This window comes from Strigops habroptila, chromosome 11 (genome assembly GCF_004027225.2).
Source record: "Strigops habroptila isolate Jane chromosome 11, bStrHab1.2.pri, whole genome shotgun sequence".
Classification (NCBI taxonomy): domain Eukaryota; kingdom Metazoa; phylum Chordata; class Aves; order Psittaciformes; family Psittacidae; genus Strigops; species Strigops habroptila.
This window is the reverse complement of record NC_046360.1, coordinates 4,422,039-4,442,387: the sequence shown is the minus strand read 5'-3', so window position 1 is coordinate 4,442,387 and position 20,349 is coordinate 4,422,039. Positions and strand designations below refer to the sequence as shown.

General features: G+C 42.9%; 1 protein-coding gene across 2 annotated transcripts in view; it reads right to left on the bottom strand.

The window, feature by feature from the left end:
• The window catches only part of TMEM132B (transmembrane protein 132B), a 238,414-nt gene that overhangs the window by 22,509 nt on the left and 195,556 nt on the right, over positions 1 to 20,349 (bottom strand). For both annotated transcript variants that reach the window (XM_030501673.1, XM_030501674.1), the window contains one exon: positions 17,168 to 17,311. In XM_030501673.1, the coding sequence (XP_030357533.1) occupies positions 17,168 to 17,311 (144 nt within the window). The remainder of the gene's footprint in view (positions 1 to 17,167; positions 17,312 to 20,349) is intronic.

Sequence of the window (20,349 nt, the reverse complement as noted above, 5' to 3'; positions counted from 1 at the left end):
GCCAAAGAGGGTCTGAGCTCCTCACACAAACAAGACAGTCAAACAATTTCTAGTCATCACCAGACCACGCAGCCCATTGCACCGATGCACTGCGGTCCTGCTAACGCTTGTCTCAGCACAATGTGCAACCTATTTGGTGCTTTCTCTGAAAAGTTCCCATTCCTGGAGTCGAATCAGTCTGTGGAAAACGAAACCTGATTTTTTCATATGAAAAAAAAAGCATCGATCTGTAGCGGGTCTGTGGCTGTTTGTTTAAAAATGTGAACTCCCTAAAGGCTGAAAGTACAGATGGGCTCCAAAGTATTTGAAACCTGATTTTTAGCCAGTGTTGTCACTCTTCTGGAGGGAGGGGCTGTGTCTCCCTGTAAGGCCATTATTGTAACTAACTGCAGTATTGCCATATACCATGCATAACAAAAAGCACTTTCTAAACAGCAGCAGAATGGTAACAACAGAAGGGCTTTATCTACAGCACAGGGGAGATGAGAGTAAAAATGCTCACTGGCTACAGAGGAGCAGAGAGTGAAGGTGAAAAGGGGAGTTCAGCTCTTGCCCATCACCTCTGAGCCTGTCCCAGGGGTCCCAGCTCCCACACTGGCTCTGGGAGCTTGCCATGGGCTGTGCTGTGCCATCTCCTTGGAGCCGGCTCCTGTGGACAGACTTGCAGAGAACACTCACCCAGGGAGACAAGAGGGAGGTCCTTCAGGGTGCGTGCACCAGAAAGAAGTCCCAGTCTATTGAAAATATGGCCAGATTTCCATTCAAGTGTACTGTCTCAGGGCTCTTGAAATTGTCAGGAAGACACTGACTGACACAGCAGATCTTTCCAAGAAATACTTCATCTCTTTTTAATGTCAGAATGACACAACCATGAGACTAAGCTTAACTCCTTAAGGCAAAGTGCTGGATTTGCTTCTGTATATAAACAGATCTAAGACTGTGCTGAAGATGGCATGCTTCAGTTGTGACACAGCCTCAACTCAGAAGCTTAAATTCTGCACATGAATTCACTGGAATTACCATACCACACATACATCAGCTGCACCTCGGGCAGATGGAATCCCTTGGAAGCAGCCCCCTGTATAACCCACTGTTCTGACGGCCACACACCTACAACTCCTCCTCCTCACTGAGGCTTCTTGCCAGACCAGGGGAGGAGAAACCCAAGGTAAAAACAAGGGAAGGTGAAGGGTGGAGGGAACAGCCAGTGCTGTGAGCGCTATCTGAAGGGTCTGCAGGACTAAGGGGCCACTGACATCTCCCACCCTTATGTCCTCTTTCATCAGCACTCGACCTTTAAGTGTCCTCCACCATAGGTAAGGAGATGGCACTGCCAAGGGTGACAGCTTTCCCTACACGTTATCTACCCAAACACAGGATTCAGCCCCACATGACACACACTGCCACGAGTCACTGAACAGTGCTTATATTTCTCTAGAGGCTCTCTGCCAGTCACCTCAATGCATTCTAGAAAGAGAATTAACTGTCAGAACCCTGCTTTTTTACCAAGAAGGGAACACAGCTTATTACAACCCTCACACAGAAGAGGAGCCCTGAGGACACGTGAGGCTCAGACACAGCTTTTGGGCCGGTGGCCCTGCACTGAGCAGCCCGGGCTTGCCAGGTCTGAAGCTCCCAACACCAGAGCAGAAAGATTGTGCTGGGGCTGCAGACCTGGGGACTGCTGGGGCCGCAAAGCACGTAACAGACCTGAGTTTTCTCTTTTGAGGAGAATTTTTAAAACCTCCTAATTACAGTGAGAACAAATGTCAAAATATCTACTTCCTGGATGACACAAAATTCACCTTTTCCCACAGAGCTCTTCAGAAACCATGTCCTATCAAAATCAATAGTTTGCTGCTGGCTTTAAGGCAGAGATTGAGTTATCAGAAAAAATCAGTGTAGAGCTACCCGACTCCTGCTTCACTCTCTTCACTGCTTCACCTTTGCTCCAAAGCCCACATGACCTGGGTGGACTGAGCTTCCTTCTCACCAAGACAGACCCTGTTAAAATCCAGCTACAAACGAATGTTCTTCCTGTCTGTCAGTCTCTCATCTACAGCCACAGTGCACGTACTTGTATGAACTCCATCTAAATGCCAAGACAGATCTGTAAAGTTCTTCAGTTTCCCCATTGAATCTGGGCAGAAATAACCGATCCAATTCATGCATGAAAGAGAAGTGACAAACCACAGAGTGCTGCCATAAGCTTTCTGTTGTACTTTTGGATTTTTCTCTTTGGTTTGTTTTCTGACATCTTCCCTTAGGGCTATGTACATACAGAAAAACACGCCACAGCCAAAGAATGTAAAAACCATGGGAACGGAACAAAAAGGTTTCTACCTTTCCTTAAAGTTAGACCAATTCACTTCACCACAAGTATATGTAAAAGCTCATACAACACATAAATACATCCCAAACTGTGCAATCACAGAAAACATATGCATCCATTTGGCTCTTACGAGCTGTTATGGTTTCTCTTTCCTAACCAGAAAGACCAAAAGCACATTATGGACTTAACGGGCAGTATATTCAATCAGCAGCGTAAACAAAGGACAAGCACACCATGGAAGTTGTTTGTCTTGACCATGCACATTACTTTATGTTCCTCTAATGATACCACATTTGCCTCATCACCCAGAGAATATTCCCTAAAAGCCTCTGGTATGGGTCTCAGTAAATGGAGGTTCATTTAAAGCCTCTGCCATTGATAAGCATGGAAGGAGCCTGACAGCTTCTTTACACTATCCCTGTGCCTGTGTCCTGTGCAGGAGAGATGTTGCTGCTCCAACACAGGGGCAAGGAGGCACTTAGACAGTAGGTTTGTTGGGTTTATTGCTGCTGTTACTCACACAGAGCTACTGAGCACATGAAGATATACAGACAGATTGTGCTGGAAAAGGAAATGGTGTCATTAAAAATGGCGCTTTGTTAAAAATCCCTAAAAAAGGGATAGAAAAAGCATATGTTAAAAATCCCTAGAAGAAGAGACAGGGAAAGCAAAATGAGAATAAACTAGCCAGAATACAAAGCAGATTGACAGCACTGGCAAAGGTACCTGATCAAGCTGCACATCATTTCCTACTTCATCCTGTTTCATGTATTAATCTCCCACTGCTGTGGCAAAGGAGGGCTTAGTGCTATTTTGTTTGGGATTTTAACTACACTGCCATATATTTTATCTGTCCATTCACCTTATTCCCTGATAAGATATCACATTCTCCCTTTCAGCTGTTTCTTTCTGCTTTTTCTTTCACTCTTCTTTCATTTTTGTCCCTTTAAACTCTTAGATCTCACAGCCGTGTGGCTTCCCTTATCTGTTGTATTCTCCACACATAAAGACTTTCAAAAGGGGCTTAAGAGAGTGGGATCCCCACATCCTCTTAGTTTATGTTGGTGATGAGTGCCTAAGAGAGGTTTAAAAGCTGGACAGTCAGAATCTCAAAGCCAAAAGGCTTCCTACACAGGCACAGAAGCCCGTGATCCAGCGGGATACACAGCCACACGGGAGGCGTGAAGGAATCTGAGGAAATCTGCACACCTAAAGAAGGATTACCAAAACCATCTCTAAAAGATGAGCTCGTGAGCTTCCAGAGTAACTGGAACCTCTCCCCCCAACCTCCTGTCTCCCTACGGAATGCCTGTCACCACTGAGCAGCAGGGGGGCAGAGGCACCATGTCCTGTGACCTTTGCCTGCGCTGCCTCGGCAGCCATGCTCCCAACATCCCGGCTTGGAGCTCTGCCCCCAGACATGTCATGGACATGCAACGATTGTTTTCCCATGGAAATTGCTCTGGCCATCGTGGCAGGTACCAGGGATACTCCATTTTCTGTTTGCTAAGGGGTAACGTGAAAAAGGTCACAGGGGCTCTCACCGCTGACATGGCGCTTAAACGTAAATACTCCAACCTTTCAAGGAGGGGAGAGCTCACGAGTTTAAAGGGTATTATTTCTGCCTGCCAATAATATCATCCTCAGAGCACAACATCCCCCTGCAGCAGGCAACTCTGAAGTCAGCTGGTGGCTACCAAAGCTGTTAGGTTCTGTTTACTGAAATAACTCTATTAAAGTCTCATGTTTTATGCAGATCATAGATGTAGTCCTACTGATTTAACTGGAGAGAGCACCCCTTCTTGTGGTGGTAAGATGTTTGCTTTTCTACACTTTGCTGCCTTCCTTGTTGTCGCACACAACAGTCTGCAGCTGGTGCAGGTCATCAGTTCCCAGTGAAGTGCAGAGCATTTGCACTTACTGATTCAGCATTAAGGGCCACTCTCGTGCACATGTATTCTGCATTGCCAATCTACAGCCCATTTCTAGCTCTGCTCTCAGGCTTAAGGGGATTACTCAGAGATTTTATTCAAACTAGAATAACCAAAACACACTTAGGTTTTCCTGTTCTGCACCAGAGGCTGCTATCTAGAAATCACATTTGCACTTTGCAACTTGCGTCTCACACACTTCACAGCACCTGAAAGGCACTATCAGAGTGTTCACAGACGCCATGGAAAAGGTCTGGTACAAAGGGCCTGTTTCTCATGAGTTAAAAAGGCCAACTCAGTTGCTCTCAGTTAGACAGCGCTGGTGGGTATCTGTGCTGCCTTCCTGGAGAGCAGCACAGGCACAGGGGCTGTAGCTATAGCAAAGGGGTTGGGCAGGGTTGCACCAACATCCTGCACTGGGCTGGGGAGTTGGGAAGGGATGAGCTGCTCCAGGCAGATTCCTGCCTTTCAGGATACCTTGTGTTTCTTTTCCTTAGTTCTGTTCTTGTCTCTCAGTCTCATCCCAGCCTTCTTTATTTAGAATCACCTTCATTTTCAGGTACCTCGGGCTCTTCCCTGGGCTTGCTGCAGCTCTCTCTGAACTCCCACTGACAGAAAAATAATTACTTGAAACACAGGCAGCAGCAGCCACCTTCAAAACCTCCCCAGTCTCACTAAACAGGATCCCTTCCCATCCTGACCCACAGACACTCGCACAATGTCAGCAACCTCCTCCAAGAAACAACCACCTTCTCCAAGGAGTCGTGCTCCTGTACAGAAGCACCTCTGCATTCTTCAAATGGGCCGAAGCTGGAGGTATTTTCTTATACAAATTAAAGAGATCAAAGTTGGCAATACAATATTTTTCCTCAGCAAAATTAGTTACACAAGATGAAAATATCAATAATAACATAAGGCGATTAAACAAGCCACGTTATCAAGTTTGCTACGAACAGAAGGTCCTAACAAATGGCTGTCTAGTAGACTTTAGACAACCATACTCACCAACAACACTGCAAGAAACAAACAAGCTCTAGCTCAAATAGTTATTGTTGTGTGGTATTCACAGAGTGTGTCCTCCCAGGGATAAAAAGCCACCCCTGCGCCTCTGACAGAGGAGGTCTGACAGAGGAGGTGTTGCAGTAAGGAGGAGATGCACAACTCTGGCACTTTGCTCATGGAAAATGCAGCCCCGTATCCACAGCCACTATTTCCCTTTCACCCTTTATTCGCCTCAGTGTTAGCTTGTCCTCACTCGTGGTACCCGGGTCCTGATCTTTTTTGCAAATGTTTGCTTTGCATTTACAGTGCACAAAAATGTCCTTAAAACCACAGCAATGAAGAATTCACTCCAAGGAAGGATCTTCTCATTTTACACTGAAAATCTCTCATCCAAACTCACTACAGGTTGGGGAAATCTAAAAGTCTACAGCTGCAGTGTCGCAGGGACTATTTCAGTCTGCAGTTTTCCAGTCTGCAGTTTTCCAGTAGTGTTGTATTGAAATCTTTTATTTGTGGGGTGTCAATAAAAGTTGTGGAGGGAAAAATCTCCCCTGGCAACATGTACTCTTGAAAGGCCCTTTCAAAGCAAACATTCCAGCAGTGCAAAATACTTCAGCACGCTGCGTTCCCATCTCCTCCTTCCCCCCCTCACCCCATCCCCTATGCTCTTAACATCGGAATAATCCATTTCTTTGTGCCCCATCTTCTGAAACTGTTTCACATCACCTTCATGCACGTGGCTGGGGGAGGCCTCATAAGCAAAGGTTACATGCTTTCACACAGCACTGTCAGTATTCTATGCTTCTTGGCAGCCAGGTGTTATCAGCTGGCCACTCAGCACTCAGTTTTGGAGGAAAAAACTAAAAATCATTGTATTCTGAAACACTGATTGCATCAAATGGTAACTAGCTCGGAAGAGAGTAACCACGCTGGGCTCAGCCGATTAAAAGCTCGCTTGGAAAATTGGCGCTTGCTGAGCCTCTGTGGAAAGAAATGAATTAGGAAGGAAAACAATAAGGAAGGGCATACATTAATTTTGCTCTGCAGTGGATAATAGGGGGTGTAAGAGACCTAGGGAAGAACTGTGTGTCTTAAGGATTTTCTCTTGCGCTTTCAGAAGAAAGCCTGAGAGCCATTGGAGAGGGGCTGCAAATTAAATCCAAACAGTAATCTCAGAAGCAGCAATTGGAAAAGAGCAAATAAATAAAGCATATAAATAGGAGGCAGCATTTCCTGCTAGGAACTTATCATTTCTGACAATGCATCTCAAACAAAGAAATGCCCCTCGCTGGCATTCCTGCTGGGCCATCTCCATTCTCCAGTCCCTGGGCAATGTCATTCCCCCCCTCACTGCTAAGCTGCACTGGGTATTTGTACAAGTAGCTCAGTAAAGGATTACCTCCCAGAATGTCTATATGGTAGCAAACCCTGTGTAACTCTGGTTCTGCTGTGAGATCTGTAGGGTAGGCACTGTGTACACAGGACTTCTGTACAGAGATGAGTAGAGCATCAGCACTCCACAAATAACAAATGGCTGCAACTCAAATAAACGCCCAAATCTTCTTCAATGACCTATACATGCACTTTACAGCCTTTTCTTGACACTTGCAAGAGTTCATATATCTCTGCTCATTATTCCCCTGTTCCTTACCACACTTCCTTTTCTCTGGCTCACAACAGATTTGTGAATCCAGGTAGATGTTTCAGGGAGGTTGAACTCCCCAGCCCAGGGCAGGAGGAATGTGTTGCTCAGCCTGTAAAGCCACCAGTGCTCTCTAGCAGGACTCAGGTGACTGAAGTTCCTGTTTGTCTCCCAGGGCATGGATTCTGCTATCAGTGCCAGCCCTGGGAGCTGTTTGACCACCAGCTACTTTAACAGAAACCCACAAGCAATGTGCTTATTTGTTCTAGAATCACAGAGCACTTCCAGTGCTTTTCCTCAGGGGAAATTCATCAAAGGAGTAAAATTAAATGAGAGAATATTAACAGAACAGAGATTCATTTTCACACTGAATTCAGTGGAAAGCTGCTTTAATTCCCCAGCTGAGCATCACAGAATTCCAAATCTGCCCTCTGAGGAGTTGTAAAGTGTAGATGTGATGGACTTAGTTTCTATTTCCTATTGAACAAATGCAAACTTTAAAGTTTGAATCACTGCTTGACACTTGATTTGTTTAAAGATACACCTGGACCATGCTCCAACAGCCTGACTCGACTCATAAAAGCAACTCTTTACCTCTCTAGCAGTTAAAGGAAGTCTTTCATGTGGCAGTGAATAATTTGGTACAGTGACATCACTACATATCAGACCTTAAGAATCCACAATGCTAACCAAAATGCCAAATCCTGCCATTTAATTAACTTGAAGCCACAGTTCCCACTGAAGCTAACGGGTGCTCTCTCACCAGAGTGCATAATGCAAGAGGAAGGAGAGAAAAACCCCACACCAGCACGTACCTTCCATTCCCTGTACCTCATGCAAATGGCAAAAGAAATACCATTTATAACTTCACTTTGTTCTTTCATCCTTATTTCATGACTTGTCTGATTCATTAATCCAGTATTTAGTTACTATGCTTTAAGGCTGGATTTTCCTCATTCCCTTCAAAATCCCAGACACACCCCAGCCCTGGCTACATGTCACTTCTCCTCTTGTTGCTGTTCCTGTGATGGATATCAAAATAGTTTTCATTTTGACTTCCAATTCTGTATGAGAATGCAGAATTATTAATAATTAAAAACACAGCAAGGAAAAAGTCTTCTACTGCAGAGGAGAAAGGAGCTGGAGACCGTCAATGGGAGGTGCTTTTTATGTCAGATAAATTAAATGCACTTCAAAATGGTGGTGGCGTGTCAGCCTCAACACCTTCATCCTCAACTCCAATTATGCTTCTCAAGGGAATGCATCTCAGAACACAGCACTAAAACACAGGTGTGGATAAGTAAAACCACAAGAACATACCCTCAAGCTGCATTCAAAATCCAACTGCGACCCACGGAGCCAGGGGAATGCAAAGGTTTGGCTGCTGAGCGCTGCTGAGCTGCCTCAGCACCAAGTTCTCTGGATATAAAGCCTGTTTGTGAGTTGAAAGATTCAGCATTGTATGTACATTTTAATACACACTTTTGTGTCCAAAACATTATTGTTTATACTGGGATGCTGTGCCATCCAGAAAGCATCATTTGCTGCCCAGTCTACTCCTCTCAACTATCGCATCAGTGAAGAGGCTGAAAGATAAAGACTTTTCTCAGCTGACAGCTAATGGCTGTTTTAACTTTCACATGGAGCAAACTTTGCCCTCTCCAACACCTCTGTCACTCCAATGCCTTTCACAGAGTTGCCTGACTTTAGCTGAGAGCACATTTTGGCCCCAGGGTTTGACAACAACGGGAATCTGAATTAATGTGCCCAGCCAGAATGAGAATTCGAGAGGTATAAAAGCCTCAGAATCCATGAGGTTCATGCATCTGCAATTAAAATATTTAAATGGCCGGCTGCATTAAAGTTCATAAAGCAGAGTTTATTTCCTACAGAACTTGGAGAAAATGCCTCCAGAAGTTTGTAATTTTCTCCCAACAACAGCTACTTATGGCTGCATCTGCCTTTGTTGAGCCCGGCCTGAGTTGTTTACCCTGAGCATCTCTTAGTATAAAATATTCAGAGTTTATCCTAAGCAGTATCGTGGCTAATGATTGTTTCCCAGGACTGGGATCCATGCCCTTTGCATTTCTGCTCTCAGAGCAGCCAAATGCTAAGCCATAGAATTGTTTTCTTCCTCTGAAGCAGCAGCTGGTCCCTTGGAAGACACCATAAGCATCTCTGCCGAGATCTGTGTAATTGCACATGTCGGCATGGTCTGTTCTTAACGTATCTTCTCCCAGACAAAACACTGTTTTCTCAAGCTGGCTTTGAAGACTGTGTGTGTTTAAAAATAGCTTCAGGAAGATACACACATATATTTTGCTATAAACTGTGTACAATGTGTACTGTGTACAGAATATTAATTCTTCAATATGTGATTTTGTGAGATTGCCTCTTTGGCATCATTATTGCTATACACGGAGCTGGTTTGTGTGCAAATATGATTCTAGACCCGAAGTTTCGGTTTGGCACAATCATAAAACAACATAGATTTCAACCTGTTGCTGTGTAACAAGAACATTTTTTAAGATAAATGCAGTCAGATATTTTAAGATAACATGCAGCAAGGCTGAGTTACTCTTTTCTGAGCATACTTTGTCTGGGTATGAAACTAATGAGCAAAATCCAGTGACCCGAACGTCAGAACCTCTGATACTTCAGCAAAAGGCACAATCCTTAATTCAACAGTTGACATATTGTGGAGAGATCTGCCACACTCTCCTGCCTATCTCCTATGACTCATAAAGATGAAGTTTGTATGGGGGCAAAGAGGGTGAGGTTTTGGCCAAAATAACTAGAAATCATAAGAAACTCTAATTCAGAAGTTTGATGAGTTGCAACCAGCTCAGTGATATTTAATTATTGCTCTTAGACATATGTGTCTACAGGTACAAAAGACAGGACGGAGCAATATTCAACAGCCTTCTTGCCAGTAAGTCCCACTAAGCTAGGAGTATCCTTATCACCACAGTGGCCCTACTGAGGCAGAGACCAGCAGCTTCACAAAGAAGGTCTGGCTTAAAGTGGAAGTAAACCAGAACTTCTTAGTCCCAAGCAGGACCCTCACCTCCTAAGTAATCCTTCTGTTCAGCTGAGGAGTACTTCACTACTAATAAACCTCTTGCCTCTGCCAGGCATCAGGGGAGTCATTATTTCAGGGGCTCTGTAATGGACTGTGGAGTCCATTACCTCACAGCTCCCAGAGCTGGAGATGAAGCTGACAGCGACTTGAGGTTGTTAACAGCTGATTTCATGGAGCTGATGATACAGACTCACTGGCACTAATCAGGTGAGATTAAAAGGACAGCATGGACAGGGAGGCAGACTCACCGCATGAAACATTCACACTTCAAAAGCTTTCTAGTTGATCGGCTGCCTGCCGCAGCCTCGGCCCGTCCCCGGCTCTGGGGCACAATGGACTGGTTAAGCCTCCAGGGCTGTCAATCTTGAACAATTCGGCTGCACTTAAAAAAAAAAATCACTTAAAAAATAAGATCTAGTTCAAAATGAATTGTGTAACATACTGACTGGCACCAAAGTAAATCCATCACATAAACAAGTAGAGAGTATTTTTCACTGCTTCCAGAAAGAGCTTGGACTCCTGGAGCGAGTTAATTTCTGTGCAAGTGACCACCAAACAAAGCTCTTGGATAATACAGTGATAAGGTACTCAAAAATATGATAGATGTAGGAAAAAGATTAGCTTCACTTTATGTATAAGTACATTACATTCTTGATCACACACTTTAATGGGGAAGCAGCTGCAGAACTTGTGAATTACAGGCTCTGGCTTTGTTTTCAGAGCTCCTGCATAAATAGTTGTATTTAACAACTCCAGGCAGGCACTTCTTTCTGTAAATTGTCCTAAGATATGCTGTGAGTCTGCAGCAAGGAGCTGTTCCCAAAAATTTAATATCATCTAAATTGGAGAACCGCAGCATCCCTCCCTTTCCCTAGGTTTTATTTTCCCTGTGTTTCCTTGTAGCAGTTACTGTGCTGGGGTTTGAGATCACTGTGCCCAAGGTACTTGAATAAGGTCCTCAGTCACCGACCTGCTTTCTGTCTGGAAGAGAGAAGAACCTTCCTCAGATCCAATCTATTTCAGCTATTACCTTTCCTGCCTTTCCTACACTATTTTTACTGCACATTAGATAAATCCTAGCTGGCTGCTGCTAGGAAAATTAGGGCTTCTATTGTTTTAATATTAATTATAGAGAGTTCAAGGCAAGGTTTGTGTTAGAAAAGTAGGAGGTACGGCTTGAATTTTACTTCCATTATAATTAGACAGGAAATCACGAAAAGGTGAAGAATAATTCATTGAAGTGCTTTCCTCTAGCAAGCTAACATGAAAAGTGCATTCTCGTGCAGGGGGAGTTCATGGTGTATTATCGAACCACCGTTGTTCTTAATGTATGCCCCTGCCTGGGCACACTGAGTCTCTTTCTATTGCACTTTATATGTGGGTGGAAATGGGCAGGATGATGCCCTCTGACTCCTGTCTGTTCAATTGAGGGCCCTTTCTTTTATCAAAAAATTAGGCTAAATTAGTCCACGGTGTAACTCCATGGAAGCCATTTGAATTACTGCCGAGATTAATTTGAACCATCAGTCAATTTGTGGGTAACTTGCAAGGGACAGGAAAACATGACTAATCTAAGAATGGATTAATTGGGCAGCTGTCTCCCTTTCATTTGTGCACCACCGAGATAAACATTTGGACTAAGAAGCTGACCTCATTATAATTTCCTCACTTGATGCTGCTTTGTGGGTGATGTTTGCGACTACCATGTAACTACAATGTTTTCAGAATTGTTCTTCACGTGAGATTACTGTGGTTCAGGTTTTTAAAGGCACTTTTACAGGGAGGAAAAAAGAGTGCATGGACCTTGTTTGGAGCTTCTGAGCAGCTGTATAGATAAACTGTGCCAAAGCCCCTCAGGTTAGACCTTCCTCTGTAATAAACCATCTTAAGGTGCTTCCTCCAACACGGATGCTGGCCTAACTCTTTACTTCCCTCTATCTATGGCTCAAAGGCCAGTGGGGAGCAAGCAAAACTCACTGTAACAGGCCAGCAAAACTTCAGCAGTGCTTACACTTCCTGGCAGGATGGATGAGCAAAGGAGGGTCTTGTGATGGTGCAACTGCTTTAATCTTTTTCTTCAAGGCTCTTCCCCCCTACCTGTGAAGACTGAGGCCCCATGGTTCAGCATACATATAGAAAGGTTCATCCCACCATGCCTGCAGATCCTTTATCTCCCAGTGCATTGCCCATTACCAAACTAGCTGAATAATTTATCAAAAAATTCTATCAAGTTTCCACCACTTTTTTCTTTTCAGCTCCACAACCCTATTTAGCTGTGGTTTGCAGGAAAAGTGGGGACACTGGGAGAGAAGTCCTTCAAGTGAGTTTGTGGCAGAAGACCACCCAAGTTAATGAGACTCTAGTGGAGATAAGGATTTTGTCCATTCAGAGTCAACAGTAGCTTCAGAAACTATATAAGGCAGGCCAAGACTGGGAAAAGGATGTTATTTGTCCGCCTTGTTTGCAGATAAGGAAGCAACATTCCAAAGGGAATGAGTGATTTACCCACAGTCGCACAGAAAATCAGCAAGAGATATGGAAATTAATGCTGAGAAGCAGTTCGGTGCCTTAATCATAAACCCAATCTTTTCCCTCAAACGCCAAAAGCATTCAATGTTCCTTTTCAATAACAGAATAAGCAAAAGAGTTCCACTGACTTACAGGAATGTTTCCATCAAAATATTTTAGAGGGCAGCCAGTCAAAATGGTTGGTCGGTATTAAGAGCTGTGTCCAACTGCAGTGATCAGCAATTGTAGGGACTAGGGTTTGTAGCTGAACTGAGCGAGTTTATTTGTGAGATTCCTTTGAGGATCAAGGCATGCCAAAGTCAGAAAATGCAAGGTCAAAAAGCACTAGATGTATTTTTATATTTACCACTAATTAGGTAGCCTTTGAAAAGTGTGGACTGAAATATTCTCTTGCTGGGAAGCTATTGAATGGTTCAGCTAAGGAAATATACAGCTCAGAATAGGACAGATTCCCATCTCTTGCCTACAGATAAATCACTCATACATCATCTACTTATTTGACCATCTCTGAGTAGTATTTATACCAGTGTGACATCTAGGTAACTGCCCATGGAAGCACGTTCTGCATAAATACGTAATAGCCTGGGCCAAAGTCTGGTTTTATTTAAACTGGTTTCGATTCATTGTGTCTTAATTGAAAATAATGGTGTTACAGCAGTGATCAAAGAATTGTCTCATTAATTGTCTACTAAATCATCGGCTATTAAACAGAAATAAAAGGTTAAGAATGCAACACACTGTTCTGCTCAAAAGAATATTAATATCTCTCCAATTACAAAGAAACAATAAAGGCAGAATTAACAGTGAAAAGAAGGTTAAGATTAGGCAATTACATCCAAAATGCCTGACAACTCCTATTAGAGGGTTTAGCAGTATGACCTATACAGAAAACGCAACACAAATTTGGAAGCAAAGTCAATACTAATTTTAGTAAAGGGGCTTGTAACTAGAATATTCATTTTTTTGAAGAAATATAGGCACATAAGCTCTGTACTAAATTTTATGACAGGTAATTAATGGTTATGGATTCAATCCTGCAACAAATACATGTATTTCAAGTTAAAAAAACGATGTCTGAATGGCATTCAGCCTGAGAGCACCTCGCAGTAATTTGCAACTGAAATCCATTATAAGCATATTGTGATTTTCACAAAAATAACATTACTCTCATTTTATATCAACAGGATGATGCAAAATGAACTCAGTGAAGACCACATTCAGACCTCTTCATTAGGTTAATATATTAGAAAGCTGGGTACCAGCTCTGGGAAAGAATCCCAGAGGCATTCTCTCCTTTCTGTCAGTGATTTGATACCCAAATAATTTCACACAGCAGTCAAATGAAGCCCTGATTTATACCAACTTACACACTACCAAAGCCAAAAGGAATTATAGTGCAAATCTTGTAAAGCCTGTGCAGAATTTTGGCCTGTGGTTTGGTCTGCTCTGAATCAGATCACTGAAAGGAATGGGAGGATGCTCATCAGCTTGAAGGTGCTTTGGAGCAGATCTAATTCCACCCAGATACACAACCTGTTTTGAAAGAGCGATAGAGGAAGATGGTCAAAGGCAAGAGCTTTCCTTTCCTGAAGTGTATAAATCCACAACCACAACTAGAAATCTTGTCCCTGCTCACAGAGGTCATGTCAAACCTTAGTTCGTTGCCAGCTTCAGTGAATCTTTTAAATTTGGGAACCAGAACAACCAGAGCTGCTGATTGAACCAAACAGACTTTAAACAGGCAGGTTTTTGAAATGCAACGTCTCCCTAATGTCTGCAGATACTGATTTTATTACTGGAAGAGGAATAGAAGTATTTTCCCTGATCTTTTCCTATCTAGTTCAGCTATATCTAACTATATCAAGCCCAAGACAAATAAATAGAAAGAAAAGTTTAGATCTGGATCTGGTTTTCTGAAGTGCAAAGAAAAGACAGTCTCAGCAACATGTTGATGATATATAACTTGGTGCCTGAGTTCATAATATGAACAATTCATTGTTCATATTTATCAACTGATAAATAACAGCCATTAATCAAATAACAGCTGTATGGTACACAGCAATAAAAGAATAGCAAAATTTATCAAGAGAGTCTGTTCCTTTGACAACTACGATAGTCATAAACAGTCATTCATGTTCCTTGTGATAAGGACAAAATTTGGTTTACAGAAAAAGAAACTGTGATTTTTTTCTTTCCCTACCTGATATATAAGGGAAAATACAAAATCACAGGCTAGAGACTCAAGAGACCTATTCCATCACTGGCTGAGGCTAAACACTGGAACAGTCACTTTCATGTAAAGGGAATACCACACTGATGTTGTTTGCAAAACGCTTTGAGGTCTGAAAAGCGCCAGGCATTGTAACTGAGCCCCAAGCTATCATCTTGTCTAAGTGTACAACAGCACACAGGTCACTGCTCAATAATCTGAATCTTATTTATCAATTATTTCCCTTCATGATAAATGGAGATAAATCTTAATGAAACAAGAAGCAAGCAGAGGTTGCCTGACTAAAGCTTTTGCCCAAACCCATCCTGCCTCTCCTGTTGCTACCTAGAATCCAAAGGGTGGCATCTTTCACCTACCTACAGGTCTCTGAGGAAATATCTACAAAGTTACAGTTGCTCTGTAATCTCTTTAACTGCAAAGGAGTATCTTTCTTGTTGAAGCTAAAATGTAATGAAATTTGTTTGGTTTAGAGGATGTAATTTATTCCAAAAATTGGTAACAAGCTTATTCAGAGTTGTCACAAGGTGAATTTTTTGTTCCAGTGTATCATCTTCAAAATAAATAGCTTTGCAGTGTTCAATTCCTTAGCCAGCTAAAGAACACGAAAATTTATCTGACAAAGTACAAGCTATCTATTAGGACCTCTGCAGCTTTATCTACAAAGAGGTTATAATAACAGGTTAGAAGCACACACAGGTACAGGATGTGGGTTTCAAATCCAATCTGAAGAAAACTTAAAGAAGTGCTCAGGTCTGGAATACATACACACAGAACACAATTGGTAGCTAGAATATAGGGAGAAACTTGTTTCTTGAAAGCTATAGAGAGAGTTTATCATAAGATCTACAGGTTATAGGATTACTACGTAAAAAGAATGACCATACTACCCTATTTTTTATAGTGTTTATATATAATATACTGCACTTTCCTGGAACTGAAACACAGAAACTATTTTTCTAGGACTACCCTAAGAAACATATACACATACATATATAATGACAAAAAAAGCCCACCCTTATATGGAATTCATTGTAGTCAATTCTTAAGTTCATTTCATTAAGTTAAATCTCACAGATTAAGAGCAGCCCTCAGGAGAAAGACCTGGAGGTGCTGGTTGACGAGAAGCTCAGCATGAGTCCAAGCCAACTATATCCTGGGCTGCAACAAAAGGAGTGACCAGCAGGTCAAGGGAGGTGATTCTCCCCCTCTACTTCACTTTTGTGAAACCCCGCCTGCAGTCCTGCATCCAGTGCCTAAAGCGGCCGACAGGAAAGTTGGAAAGGGACTTTTGACAAAGGCCCGTAGGGAAAGGACAAGAGGGAATGGCTTTAAGCTGACAGAGGTCAGTTTAAATCAGAGAGATTTAGGTTAGATATTAGGAAGAAGCTCTTCCCTGTGAGGGTGCTGAGGTGCTGGCACAGGGTGCCCAGAGAAGCTGTGGCTGCCCCATCCCTGGCAGCGTTCAAGGCCAGGTTGGACACAGGGGCTTGGAGCAACCTGCTCTAGTGGAAGGTGTCCCTGCCTGTGGCAGGGGGTTGGAACTGGAGAAGCTTTATGGTCCCTTCCAACACAAACTAGTCTGTGGTATAAAACATGAAAAAAACATCCCCGAACCATGTAATGAAACAAATAAACCTATCAAAGACGTTCAAAAGTACCTCTTTTACGCCTAAAAATAATGATGAGCTAAAAGCTGAAAGCCATGCAATGGTGTCAGAAGTCACAAAGCCAATGTCTTGCTAAAGTCACATTATGCTATTTTCATCTCAATGTCAGGGAGGGAGAACCAGTTGAGCTTATTATTAAAAAGACCCCAAACCACAATATCGTTTAAAAGCACACAGCTCTCATTTTAAGAATGTTTGCAATATGATTGTTGTTTTCTGTTCTCTGTCATACCCCTCCAGATATTTGGTACAGTTCAGTATCTTTACTTGTAAGAAATTCCTGAGTGGAAAGCAGTCACAAGCATGTAGGAAACCTTGCTGCACACCGTTACAATATACTGCATCGTTATTATTAAATAATGGATGTAGAAAAGCCACACAAGAACAAAGACCCCTGTGTGGGGAGTTGACTTTTCCCAAGTGGAATGTATCAGACAACACGTTCTTTCTCATCAGCACTGGCTGACCAGCAAAGAAAGACTAGTACTGCTCTTTCAGCAACCTTGTCCCTCTCCCACACGGCACACACCAGCACAAACAGCTCCAGTTGGTGGAAACATGCTAACCCTGCATAACCTCTGGGGACCGCTCTCCTCTTTGCACCATGGAAACAACATGCTACAACAGAAACAGCCATGACTGTAAAACAACCGGTTGATGTGAAGTCCCTAATGTGGGCTAAGTCCCAGTATGGTGGTGGTGGAGGAGAAAAGGGTGAAAACTCTGTTCTCCATCCCATACGGGTGCCTTACCTTTATGACATCTTCATCAGCTGATCTGCACTCAGTGGAGTTTGAAACATCAACCACGGACCCATCCTCCTGCACAGCAACCACCTTGACTGGTACAGACACCGTTTTGCCCGTCAGAATGGCCGTGTTGAGGACTTCCATGTCCTGTAATCACACACAAAAATGAAGAATGGGCATTAGAGAAGCATAAAAGCATGAGAATGCCACAGAGCTCAGACTGATGCACCAACACCCTGCCTCTCACAGGGACAGGAGCAGAGGAGCAACCCTTCCTTGCACATACACTTCAAGGTCCCTGCAGTCATTGGTTTGAGAACTTTCTGAGCCAAAAGTTGCATCTGGACCATCAAGTTCTGGTTTTGACAAACATGGATTTAGTCTTTTTGAGCCCATTTTCAGGTCTGTAGCAATGAAATCTGTAACATGATTACACATGAAGGCACGTCTGCAGCTTGGCAGAACCACAGTGTGATTCAGGTATGATCCCCAGAGGGTGCCAGTGACTCTGCCCACCCTTTTGCCCCAAATCATACCAGTGATGTGGGAGGTGACTATCAAACATTACTATAACAGCATTTCTTCCTTACTGCTCCAGCTAGCACTATTACAAGTTGACCATTTGCCCTTTTTGGGCTATAAATACATGATGGGAAAAACTATGCATGAAGTTGGGTATTACAAACTAAGCAATGCCATCTACATAGTTTTGTTTTGATCTTTCCCTATCAAAATCCCACCTAGAGATGTTTTACCACATTTATCTCTAATCCTGATGAATTCTCAGTGCTGGCGTTCTAATGACTCCATTAACACAGCCTTCCTCTGCGTCAGTACGGCTGCAGTTTGATTAATTACTCCAAATGAGTTGCTACAGAGGTCCCTGCCTTGCATAAGCAGGTATGGAGGCTGGAGGCGAACAGCCTCTAAAGGCCTAGGAGCAGCTTGTCTCTGCTTAAGCAGTGCTTCTGGCAGGCCTAAAACTGGACACACACATGTGGGGCAAGGAACAATCTGTGCTTTCACATACAGATTCAGCTTGGCCTTCTTGAAAAGCCTGCTATAGGAAATGATGCTTTGAATCAATCTACTTCTAATTTTTCAACTTCCATAAAACTAATTGCTTGCCAGTTGGGGGGGGGCGGGGGGGGGAGGGGAAGTTGCTTCAAACTAATCTAACTTTAAATTCCACTATTAGAACTGGTGGAAGAAAAAATGGATTTTAGTGAAAAAATTTGATGGCAGCTTGCATAAGGAGATGCATTCACTATCATTTGCTTCTGTCTGCCAGCTAGATTGATAGAAAATAATGGGCATTGACCACAAGCTTAGGACAGCTGGAGAAGACCAATAAACACTTGCAACTAAGATGTATTATTAATCAATATTCGGAAACTTCTACAAAAAGCACCCTGAATTAAATGAGTTGAAGTACTAATAACACTAGTGCCAGCTAACTAATAGAGTCTACTAGAGCTTTATGGGCAGTCATGTTCCAGAAAAGCATTTAAGCATGTACTCGAGTCCATTTCTGTTCAGAACAGCACTAAAAGTATGTGCTCAACTTGACACTTAGATTTCAATGTGATTTAAGCATTTAAGTGTTGTCCTGAATAGAGATGCTTCTCTGAATAATACCTCATGAAATAAATATACTGTCTTTGTTCTGTTCTCTGTGAGGAACAAACCAGATGTTTTACACACTAAATGACTAGTTTTTTGTGCTGAATGGGCTTATTTATAACCAGCTGCCATCTATGAAGGAGGGACACTGGGAAAGACAGAAGTATGTGACAAAAGGGGAAGTGTGAAAGAAGAACTCTAAAAGCTTTACAAAGGCTGAGGTTTGAACAAAACTAAGAGGAAAATGCAGTGCCAGGTGAAAGAAAACTATTAGAGGTACTTTGGGTGGGAAGAGCTTGTATAAGACAAGGAGAAACTGAGGGTGCTTCATCCACAAGTATGTCAGAAAAGAAGTAGGTAGATTCCATCAAAACAACAGCAAATATCCCATAAATCCTAAGCCATAACAGTTTGGGTTGGAAGGGACCTTAAAGGTCATCCAGTTCCAACCCCCTGCCACGGGCAGGGACATCCTCCACTGGAGCAGGTTGCTCCAAGCCCCTGTGTCCAACCTGGCCTTGAACACTGCCAGGGATGGGGCAGCCAATCAATCCAACATAAACATACACCAGATATATGATGAAGACACAGTGGTCCTGTGTCAAAACACTCTCAAGAAGCAGACTGCCAGTGTGCTATTTCTAAACCATTCTTCCACAACCAACAGTCTCCTTCAGTGCACCAGATCAAACAGGCTTTTTGCCAAGGTCACACACAATGAACACGCAACTAATTCCACTCCCAGCCCCGCTCTCTGTTAGCACAGCTATGTAACCAGGGGCAGGCAGCACTTGTATGCAATTACAGAATCATTCATTCACAGAACCGTTAGGGTTGAAGGGGACCCCTGGAGATCATCTGGTCCGATCCAAAGCCCTACTGAGTCAATAGATGAAAGGCTTCTTTTGACTTCAGTGGACTTGGAAACAGGTTCTCAAAAAGCCTGAACTACTACTTTGGTTTTTGCGCCATTCGTTGTATCACCTTGTGTTGACCCTCATGTGTGACAAAGAATAAGCACACCTTCTAGCCTCCTTTCAGCTCTAAGTGCTGCTTCACTACCAAGCTGAAGTCAAACTTTGATGCTCTGAAGGATAATGCAAAGTTTGTAACGGCATTTGCATTCCTTTTGTAAACTCCCTGTGAAGATGAGCACGAGCTAAAAGGACTCAGAAGACACTTCACAACCCTGCTATTTGTGGGTGCTCTGAAATATGCCCATCCTATTCTTGACTCTGAGCTGAACTTTCCTTCCTTCCCAGTGTGAACAGGTACCCACCGTGCTAATTAGCTGGTGCTGCTTCACAAAAACTGCACTTCATTGGTAAGCAATTCTACTATATAAATCAATATTTCAGATGCCCGATGCCTGCATCGAGTGTTACACAAGTATAATAGGCTGCATAAAGACCTTTTGAAGAGCTGGCTATTTATAGGCTGAAAAAATTTATTTCCTCTGAGGAAGATATATGAAGGCAGAACTGAACTAATTGACTGTCCATCAGATTTATAAAGACACTTTTTTTTTAGTACATCTTCATCAGGTAATAGCATTTCATCTG